We start from the raw sequence: 11,537 nt of genomic DNA, 5'->3' as shown, positions 1-11,537 counted from the left end.
AGTGCATTTTGCATGAAAGCGGACCTTTAAATCATTGCTTCCAATTCTCCCTTTTGTGTACATTTGTGGGCCATCACATATTTGGCACACATGAAACTCACAATCCTGAGAAATGGTCTAATCAGCGACTGTGGCTGCGAGGGAGTGTGATCTTCTTTCAACCCGAAGGATGTGGTTTTGAACCCAGCCCGTGCAGTCAACATGTCAATGGGCAAAATACTTTACACTGAGTTTGTTCTGATGGCTTGGCCAATGGTGTGTGGGTATGAAAGTTAGCTATCCTAGAGCTAAGGTGTACTGCTATGCATGAATGAGGTGTGAATGGGTGAATGACTTGGGTAAAGAGCTTTGAGGGGTCGTAAAGGCCTGAAAAAGTGCTACATAAATACAGTCCATTTACCATGAACTATAATTCAGTGTGTCTTTTAAATGTACAAACAATGTATGGACTTTAAGAGCAACTCTATTCAATACTTTAATAATTTATGACAAAAAAGGAAGAACAAGAAGAGCTAGACGCTACAGCGCCAAATGGGCTAGGGGCATAAAGTGGTAAGGAGGGCATGGCCCTATAGTCCCTTTTCCCTGGACCCAATCAGTCTTCAAACTCTACCTTTATTTTGATCTTAAGTACAGTTCTGTAGCGTTTTGTGGCTGTATAGTACCATTGCAACGCTGTCGCTGTTCAGATTTGTCTGATGTGGAAGGATAATCACCTGGAACAGTACCCATTTTGCCAAGACACACACACACACACACACACACACACACACACACACACACACACACACACACACACACACACACACACACACACACACACACACACACACACACACACACACACACACACACACACACACACACACACACAGATTTCCAAAGTGAACAGAAATAAATCCTCTATCAGTTACATTTTTAGCCACTCATTGTCTGACAAGAAGGGACTCAATTCAACAACCACACCTAGTCAAGTGCCATTTGGTAAATTCTAGGGTTAGGTGGTTGGGGTGATGTTGACCACTGCAGAGTCAAGTTCCTTTGTTTAGGCGATGGTTTGTACGGTATAGTTCCTGGGATTCAATCTGGAACTTTATTGTTTGCCACCCATCTAATTGTCAGTTGTTATTATTCACATATTTTTTGACAGCATACAATGTTTGTCTGTATTCGCTTTAAATTCCATTGAGTGATACCCATTTCAAGAAAGAGCCAATGTCACAAACACACAATTAAGAAATATCTGAATGATGCTTGAAGAAAAGTTGTATTGCTGTTTTGCAAGTGAAGTAGATAGTGGATAAAATGATAAAACAAGTTAAGGAAAAATGATGACCAAACACACAAAGCCAGACATTTACAGCCAAAAGTGTTTTTGTTGATTTTACTGGAGAACACAGGATGACAACCCCATGTAAGCTCGTTAATATCAACACAAATCATATGCCTTGTTAACTGCAGTTAGATGACCAGTCATTTTCAAGGGGAATCCCAGTGACTTCCACTTCGCACAGCGTCAGGATTTCCCATTTTCCAGGAATCACAATGTTAACATACTGGCCTTCCATTCCATTGCATGAAAGAGTTTCGGAGGTCCCAGCCGCAATAGACGAGATAACAGCACATCTAAAATAGAAAACAGAATTAAAAGAAAAACTGTGTTACAAGGGGAAGTCTATATCTAACTAGTTGTTCTATGGAAATACTGATCATTCTACTGTGTTCAAGAAATGTGGGTTTCTGTAGGAATTTATTAAGTTGACTCATTTTATGTAACTTTCACAACAAATGTAAAATATTCAAATAAAAAAAAACAGAACAATCTGTTACCTGGGATTAGCATTTCCGTAGTCATTGAGGGAATTTCCAATGCGGATCTCAGCACCGTTGATCCTTTCATGGCAACAATCTCTTCTGTTGGTGATAGTGACAGTGTTGATTCTGTAAGTCTTTAGGAGGTCCAGTCTCCACCATGGTTGTGTTTCTGTTTTTGTGTGGGTGCAGGAGTTTTGTCCCCATATGCTGGCACGATTTCCATCAACGGCCCTTTGAGGGACACCACCCACCGCCAAGGAGGACTGACTCACTCTTCCACCTTTAGCAATATTAGTAGCTGGACAATGTAACATAATGTGTTGTTAAACATCGTTTGATAAAGCACGGAAGTTTTTCACATGTTTATCTTACCAAAGCTATGAAATTACACTTCTTTCTATGATACAAATGACCAGTTAGAGCACCATTACCTGAAGGCTGACCATTGACTTCTACCTCGCACAGCGTCAGGATTCCATTTTTTCCAGGAATCACAATGTTAACATACTGGCCTTCCATTCCATTGCACTCAAAAGTTGCACTAGTTCCAGCTGGGATAGATGAGATAATAGCACATCTGATGAGAAAGAAAGGAAACAGACATATAAGCAAAACTGTGTTTAAAGAGGAAGTCTATACATCTCACTGGTAGTTTGAATGATAATGATTCTACAGTGTTAAAGAAAATTGGGTCTCTGACGGAATTATTATGGATTTTATTCAACTACTTTTTTGTAACTTCCTCAACCGATGTAAAATGTTCAAATGTAATATAAAACAGAACAATCTGTTACCTGGGATTAGCATTTCCGTAGTCATTGAGGGAATTTCCAATGCGGATCTCAGCACCGTTGATCCTTTCATGGCAACAATCTCTTCTGTTGGTGATAGTGACAGTGTTGATTCTGTAAGTCTTTAGGAGGTCCAGTCTCCACCATGGTTGTGTTTCTGTTTTTGTGTGGGTGCAGGAGTTTTGTCCCCATATGCTGGCACGATTTCCATCAACGGCCCTTTGAGGGACACCACCCACCGCCAAGGAGGACTGACTCACTCTTCCACCTTTAGCAATATTAGTAGCTGGACAATGTAACATAATGTGTTGTTAAACATCGTTTGATAAAGCACGGAAGTTTTTCACATGTTTATCTTACCAAAGCTATGAAATTACACTTCTTTCTATGATACAAATGACCAGTTAGAGCACCATTACCTGAAGGCTGACCATTGACTTCTACCTCGCACAGCGTCAGGATTCCATTTTTTCCAGGAATCACAATGTTAACATACTGGCCTTCCATTCCATTGCACTCAAAAGTTGCACTAGTTCCAGCTGGGATAGATGAGATAATAGCACATCTGATGAGAAAGAAAGGAAACAGACATATAAGCAAAACTGTGTTTAAAGAGGAAGTCTATACATCTCACTGGTAGTTTGAATGATAATGATTCTACAGTGTTAAAGAAAATTGGGTCTCTGACGGAATTATTATGGATTTTATTCAACTACTTTTTTGTAACTTCCTCAACCGATGTAAAATGTTCAAATGTAATATAAAACAGAACAATCTGTTACCTGGGATTAGCATTTCCGTAGTCATTGAGGGAATTTCCAATGCGGATCTCAGCACCGTTGATCCTTTCATGGCAACAATCTCTTCTGTTGGTGATAGTGACAGTGTTGATTCTGTAAGTCTTTAGGAGGTCCAGTCTCCACCATGGTTGTGTTTCTGTTTTTGTGTGGGTGCAGGAGTTTTGTCCCCATATGCTGGCACGATTTCCATCAACGGCCCTTTGAGGGACACCACCCACCGCCAAGGAGGACTGACTCACTCTTCCACCTTTAGCAATATTAGTAGCTGGACAATGTAACATAATGTGTTGTTAAACATCGTTTGATAAAGCACGGAAGTTTTTCACATGTTTATCTTACCAAAGCTATGAAATTACACTTCTTTCTATGATACAAATGACCAGTTAGAGCACCATTACCTGAAGGCTGACCATTGACTTCTACCTCGCACAGCGTCAGGATTCCAATTTTTCCAGGAATCACAATGTTAACATACTGGCCTTCCATTCCATTGCACTCAAAAGTTGCACTAGTTCCAGCTGGGATAGATGAGATAATAGCACATCTGATGAGAAAGAAAGGAAACAGACATATAAGCAAAACTGTGTTTAAAGAGGAAGTCTATACATCTCACTGGTAGTTTGAATGATAATGATTCTACAGTGTTAAAGAAAATTGGGTCTCTGACGGAATTATTATGGATTTTATTCAACTACTTTTTTGTAACTTCCTCAACCGATGTAAAATGTTCAAATGTAATATAAAACAGAACAATCTGTTACCTGGGATTAGCATTTCCGTAGTCATTGAGGGAATTTCCAATGCGGATCTCAGCACCGTTGATCCTTTCATGGCAACAATCTCTTCTGTTGGTGATAGTGACAGTGTTGATTCTGTAAGTCTTTAGGAGGTCCAGTCTCCACCATGGTTGTGTTTCTGTTTTTGTGTGGGTGCAGGAGTTTTGTCCCCATATGCTGGCACGATTTCCATCAACGGCCCTTTGAGGGACACCACCCACCGCCAAGGAGGACTGACTCACTCTTCCACCTTTAGCAATATTAGTAGCTGGACAATGTAACATAATGTGTTGTTAAACATCGTTTGATAAAGCACGGAAGTTTTTCACATGTTTATCTTACCAAAGCTATGAAATTACACTTCTTTCTATGATACAAATGACCAGTTAGAGCACCATTACCTGAAGGCTGACCATTGACTTCTACCTCGCACAGCGTCAGGATTCCATTTTTTCCAGGAATCACAATGTTAACATACTGGCCTTCCATTCCATTGCACTCAAAAGTTGCACTAGTTCCAGCTGGGATAGATGAGATAATAGCACATCTGATGAGAAAGAAAGGAAACAGACATATAAGCAAAACTGTGTTTAAAGAGGAAGTCTATACATCTCACTGGTAGTTTGAATGATAATGATTCTACAGTGTTAAAGAAAATTGGGTCTCTGACGTAATTATTATGGATTTTATTCAACTACTTTTTTGTAACTTCCTCAACCGATGTAAAATGTTCAAATGTAATATAAAACAGAACAATCTGTTACCTGGGATTAGCATTTCCGTAGTCATTGAGGGAATTTCCAATGCGGATCTCAGCACCGTTGATCCTTTCATGGCAACAATCTCTTCTGTTGGTGATAGTGACAGTGTTGATTCTGTAAGTCTTTAGGAGGTCCAGTCTCCACCATGGTTGTGTTTCTGTTTTTGTGTGGGTGCAGGAGTTTTGTCCCCATATGCTGGCACGATTTCCATCAACGGCCCTTTGAGGGACACCACCCACCGCCAAGGAGGACTGACTCACTCTTCCACCTTTAGCAATATTAGTAGCTGGACAATGTAACATAATGTGTTGTTAAACATCGTTTGATAAAGCACGGAAGTTTTTCACATGTTTATCTTACCAAAGCTATGAAATTACACTTCTTTCTATGATACAAATGACCAGTTAGAGCACCATTACCTGAAGGCTGACCATTGACTTCTACCTCGCACAGCGTCAGGATTCCATTTTTTCCAGGAATCACAATGTTAACATACTGGCCTTCCATTCCATTGCACTCAAAAGTTGCACTAGTTCCAGCTGGGATAGATGAGATAATAGCACATCTGATGAGAAAGAAAGGAAACAGACATATAAGCAAAACTGTGTTTAAAGAGGAAGTCTATACATCTCACTGGTAGTTTGAATGATAATGATTCTACAGTGTTAAAGAAAATTGGGTCTCTGACGGAATTATTATGGATTTTATTCAACTACTTTTTTGTAACTTCCTCAACCGATGTAAAATGTTCAAATGTAATATAAAACAGAACAATCTGTTACCTGGGATTAGCATTTCCGTAGTCATTGAGGGAATTTCCAATGCGGATCTCAGCACCGTTGATCCTTTCATGGCAACAATCTCTTCTGTTGGTGATAGTGACAGTGTTGATTCTGTAAGTCTTTAGGAGGTCCAGTCTCCACCATGGTTGTGTTTCTGTTTTTGTGTGGGTGCAGGAGTTTTGTCCCCATATGCTGGCACGATTTCCATCAACGGCCCTTTGAGGGACACCACCCACCGCCAAGGAGGACTGACTCACTCTTCCACCTTTAGCAATATTAGTAGCTGGACAATGTAACATAATGTGTTGTTAAACATCGTTTGATAAAGCACGGAAGTTTTTCACATGTTTATCTTACCAAAGCTATGAAATTACACTTCTTTCTATGATACAAATGACCAGTTAGAGCACCATTACCTGAAGGCTGACCATTGACTTCTACCTCGCACAGCGTCAGGATTCCATTTTTTCCAGGAATCACAATGTTAACATACTGGCCTTCCATTCCATTGCACTCAAAAGTTGCACTAGTTCCAGCTGGGATAGATGAGATAATAGCACATCTGATGAGAAAGAAAGGAAACAGACATATAAGCAAAACTGTGTTTAAAGAGGAAGTCTATACATCTCACTGGTAGTTTGAATGATAATGATTCTACAGTGTTAAAGAAAATTGGGTCTCTGACGGAATTATTATGGATTTTATTCAACTACTTTTTTGTAACTTCCTCAACCGATGTAAAATGTTCAAATGTAATATAAAACAGAACAATCTGTTACCTGGGATTAGCATTTCCGTAGTCATTGAGGGAATTTCCAATGCGGATCTCAGCACCGTTGATCCTTTCATGGCAACAATCTCTTCTGTTGGTGATAGTGACAGTGTTGATTCTGTAAGTCTTTAGGAGGTCCAGTCTCCACCATGGTTGTGTTTCTGTTTTTGTGTGGGTGCAGGAGTTTTGTCCCCATATGCTGGCACGATTTCCATCAACGGCCCTTTGAGGGACACCACCCACCGCCAAGGAGGACTGACTCACTCTTCCACCTTTAGCAATATTAGTAGCTGGACAATGTAACATAATGTGTTGTTAAACATCGTTTGATAAAGCACGGAAGTTTTTCACATGTTTATCTTACCAAAGCTATGAAATTACACTTCTTTCTATGATACAAATGACCAGTTAGAGCACCATTACCTGAAGGCTGACCATTGACTTCTACCTCGCACAGCGTCAGGATTCCATTTTTTCCAGGAATCACAATGTTAACATACTGGCCTTCCATTCCATTGCACTCAAAAGTTGCACTAGTTCCAGCTGGGATAGATGAGATAATAGCACATCTGATGAGAAAGAAAGGAAACAGACATATAAGCAAAACTGTGTTTAAAGAGGAAGTCTATACATCTCACTGGTAGTTTGAATGATAATGATTCTACAGTGTTAAAGAAAATTGGGTCTCTGACGGAATTATTATGGATTTTATTCAACTACTTTTTTGTAACTTCCTCAACCGATGTAAAATGTTCAAATGTAATATAAAACAGAACAATCTGTTACCTGGGATTAGCATTTCCGTAGTCATTGAGGGAATTTCCAATGCGGATCTCAGCACCGTTGATCCTTTCATGGCAACAATCTCTTCTGTTGGTGATAGTGACAGTGTTGATTCTGTAAGTCTTTAGGAGGTCCAGTCTCCACCATGGTTGTGTTTCTGTTTTTGTGTGGGTGCAGGAGTTTTGTCCCCATATGCTGGCACGATTTCCATCAACGGCCCTTTGAGGGACACCACCCACCGCCAAGGAGGACTGACTCACTCTTCCACCTTTAGCAATATTAGTAGCTGGACAATGTAACATAATGTGTTGTTAAACATCGTTTGATAAAGCACGGAAGTTTTTCACATGTTTATCTTACCAAAGCTATGAAATTACACTTCTTTCTATGATACAAATGACCAGTTAGAGCACCATTACCTGAAGGCTGACCATTGACTTCTACCTCGCACAGCGTCAGGATTCCATTTTTTCCAGGAATCACAATGTTAACATACTGGCCTTCCATTCCATTGCACTCAAAAGTTGCACTAGTTCCAGCTGGGATAGATGAGATAATAGCACATCTGATGAGAAAGAAAGGAAACAGACATATAAGCAAAACTGTGTTTAAAGAGGAAGTCTATACATCTCACTGGTAGTTTGAATGATAATGATTCTACAGTGTTAAAGAAAATTGGGTCTCTGACGGAATTATTATGGATTTTATTCAACTACTTTTTTGTAACTTCCTCAACCGATGTAAAATGTTCAAATGTAATATAAAACAGAACAATCTGTTACCTGGGATTAGCATTTCCGTAGTCATTGAGGGAATTTCCAATGCGGATCTCAGCACCGTTGATCCTTTCATGGCAACAATCTCTTCTGTTGGTGATAGTGACAGTGTTGATTCTGTAAGTCTTTAGGAGGTCCAGTCTCCACCATGGTTGTGTTTCTGTTTTTGTGTGGGTGCAGGAGTTTTGTCCCCATATGCTGGCACGATTTCCATCAACGGCCCTTTGAGGGACACCACCCACCGCCAAGGAGGACTGACTCACTCTTCCACCTTTAGCAATATTAGTAGCTGGACAATGTAACATAATGTGTTGTTAAACATCGTTTGATAAAGCACGGAAGTTTTTCACATGTTTATCTTACCAAAGCTATGAAATTACACTTCTTTCTATGATACAAATGACCAGTTAGAGCACCATTACCTGAAGGCTGACCATTGACTTCTACCTCGCACAGCGTCAGGATTCCATTTTTTCCAGGAATCACAATGTTAACATACTGGCCTTCCATTCCATTGCACTCAAAAGTTGCACTAGTTCCAGCTGGGATAGATGAGATAATAGCACATCTGATGAGAAAGAAAGGAAACAGACATATAAGCAAAACTGTGTTTAAAGAGGAAGTCTATACATCTCACTGGTAGTTTGAATGATAATGATTCTACAGTGTTAAAGAAAATTGGGTCTCTGACGGAATTATTATGGATTTTATTCAACTACTTTTTTGTAACTTCCTCAACCGATGTAAAATGTTCAAATGTAATATAAAACAGAACAATCTGTTACCTGGGATTAGCATTTCCGTAGTCATTGAGGGAATTTCCAATGCGGATCTCAGCACCGTTGATCCTTTCATGGCAACAATCTCTTCTGTTGGTGATAGTGACAGTGTTGATTCTGTAAGTCTTTAGGAGGTCCAGTCTCCACCATGGTTGTGTTTCTGTTTTTGTGTGGGTGCAGGAGTTTTGTCCCCATATGCTGGCACGATTTCCATCAACGGCCCTTTGAGGGACACCACCCACCGCCAAGGAGGACTGACTCACTCTTCCACCTTTAGCAATATTAGTAGCTGGACAATGTAACATAATGTGTTGTTAAACATCGTTTGATAAAGCACGGAAGTTTTTCACATGTTTATCTTACCAAAGCTATGAAATTACACTTCTTTCTATGATACAAATGACCAGTTAGAGCACCATTACCTGAAGGCTGACCATTGACTTCTACCTCGCACAGCGTCAGGATTCCATTTTTTCCAGGAATCACAATGTTAACATACTGGCCTTCCATTCCATTGCACTCAAAAGTTGCACTAGTTCCAGCTGGGATAGATGAGATAATAGCACATCTGATGAGAAAGAAAGGAAACAGACATATAAGCAAAACTGTGTTTAAAGAGGAAGTCTATACATCTCACTGGTAGTTTGAATGATAATGATTCTACAGTGTTAAAGAAAATTGGGTCTCTGACGGAATTATTATGGATTTTATTCAACTACTTTTTTGTAACTTCCTCAACCGATGTAAAATGTTCAAATGTAATATAAAACAGAACAATCTGTTACCTGGGATTAGCATTTCCGTAGTCATTGAGGGAATTTCCAATGCGGATCTCAGCACCGTTGATCCTTTCATGGCAACAATCTCTTCTGTTGGTGATAGTGACAGTGTTGATTCTGTAAGTCTTTAGGAGGTCCAGTCTCCACCATGGTTGTGTTTCTGTTTTTGTGTGGGTGCAGGAGTTTTGTCCCCATATGCTGGCACGATTTCCATCAACGGCCCTTTGAGGGACACCACCCACCGCCAAGGAGGACTGACTCACTCTTCCACCTTTAGCAATATTAGTAGCTGGACAATGTAACATAATGTGTTGTTAAACATCGTTTGATAAAGCACGGAAGTTTTTCACATGTTTATCTTACCAAAGCTATGAAATTACACTTCTTTCTATGATACAAATGACCAGTTAGAGCACCATTACCTGAAGGCTGACCATTGACTTCTACCTCGCACAGCGTCAGGATTCCATTTTTTCCAGGAATCACAATGTTAACATACTGGCCTTCCATTCCATTGCACTCAAAAGTTGCACTAGTTCCAGCTGGGATAGATGAGATAATAGCACATCTGATGAGAAAGAAAGGAAACAGATATATAAGCAAAACTGTGTTTAAAGAGGAAGTCTATACATCTCACTGGTAGTTTGAATGATAATGATTCTACAGTGTTAAAGAAAATTGGGTCTCTGACGGAATTATTATGGATTTTATTCAACTACTTTTTTGTAACTTCCTCAACCGATGTAAAATGTTCAAATGTAATATAAAACAGAACAATCTGTTACCTGGGATTAGCATTTCCGTAGTCATTGAGGGAATTTCCAATGCGGATCTCAGCACCGTTGATCCTTTCATGGCAACAATCTCTTCTGTTGGTGATAGTGACAGTGTTGATTCTGTAAGTCTTTAGGAGGTCCAGTCTCCACCATGGTTGTGTTTCTGTTTTTGTGTGGGTGCAGGAGTTTTGTCCCCATATGCTGGCACGATTTCCATCAACGGCCCTTTGAGGGACACCACCCACCGCCAAGGAGGACTGACTCACTCTTCCACCTTTAGCAATATTAGTAGCTGGACAATGTAACATAATGTGTTGTTAAACATCGTTTGATAAAGCACGGAAGTTTCACATGTCTAAACTGATTAAAGTCAACAACAACAACAGGTGGCTGGTATATTTAATTTAATTTATAATGTAACTTTTTCTTGAATTAATTATTAAATTAAAGCAAACAGTTTCTGGAAAGTTATTAAGGAATTATTAATAACTTGATTGAACTAATTAAAATAATGATCTTACCAGTTGACTGTCCGAGAAAGGCCAACAACACAATGACCCCAGCTGAAGTCATCATCCTGTTGAGCAAATTCATACTTGGATAATCTGATTAAACCTTTTTTTAAAGACTTTGTTATAGATTTTTAGAAAAAGATACATATGGTTAATATACTGTAATTATATAAATCAAGTATTTTCGATCCCTCAAAGCGCTTTACATACGAGTCATTCACACCTCACTCACACCAGCACAAACTGAAAATGCATCTGTTTTAATTGTATCTTTGCAATTAAATTCTTGCAAAAAAAAAAGAAGGTTAGGCCTTGTAACAAATTCAACAGCACTTTCAATGGTATGAGTTGCTTGCAGTGAGTAGATCTGCACTTTTGTTGTTATTTGGAGTTTTATTCTCTATGTTATTTGCACTTTTTTGTAAGTCGCTTTGGATAAAAGTGACAGCCAAATGAAATTTAATACAGATCAATTCCAATGTAGGGAAGCTTACATTCATACCTATTTATACATTATTGGCCATGCCATCGGGAGAAACTCAGGGGCGAGTATCTTGCCCAAGGACATTTCAACATGTTCACTGCACTGGCTGGGATCAAACTTACAACCTTCTGGATCAAAGGCGACCGCACTC

General features: G+C 39.5%; 1 protein-coding gene across 1 annotated transcript; it reads right to left on the bottom strand.

Annotated features, from left to right (window-relative positions):
* Positions 1-1,370: 1,370 nt before the first annotated feature.
* On the bottom strand, positions 1,371-10,999 carry LOC134875783 (uncharacterized). The gene is made up of 25 exons (XM_063900428.1): positions 10,912-10,999; positions 10,400-10,682; positions 10,037-10,182; positions 9,621-9,903; positions 9,258-9,403; positions 8,842-9,124; positions 8,479-8,624; positions 8,063-8,345; positions 7,700-7,845; positions 7,284-7,566; positions 6,921-7,066; positions 6,505-6,787; positions 6,142-6,287; positions 5,726-6,008; positions 5,363-5,508; positions 4,947-5,229; positions 4,584-4,729; positions 4,168-4,450; positions 3,805-3,950; positions 3,389-3,671; positions 3,026-3,171; positions 2,610-2,892; positions 2,247-2,392; positions 1,831-2,113; positions 1,371-1,626 (listed from the first exon to the last, which is right to left on the bottom strand). Exons 1-25 carry the CDS (start codon positions 10,982-10,984, stop codon positions 1,452-1,454), a joined length of 5,250 nt encoding a protein of 1,749 aa, XP_063756498.1. The 5' UTR covers positions 10,985-10,999; the 3' UTR covers positions 1,371-1,451.
* Between the last annotated feature and the right edge of the window lie 538 nt (positions 11,000-11,537).

This window comes from Eleginops maclovinus, chromosome 2 (assembly GCF_036324505.1).
Source record: "Eleginops maclovinus isolate JMC-PN-2008 ecotype Puerto Natales chromosome 2, JC_Emac_rtc_rv5, whole genome shotgun sequence".
In the NCBI taxonomy this organism is placed as follows: domain Eukaryota; kingdom Metazoa; phylum Chordata; class Actinopteri; order Perciformes; family Eleginopidae; genus Eleginops; species Eleginops maclovinus.
Note: the sequence above shows the minus strand (reverse complement) of the source record. Positions and strands in the feature narration are given on the sequence as shown.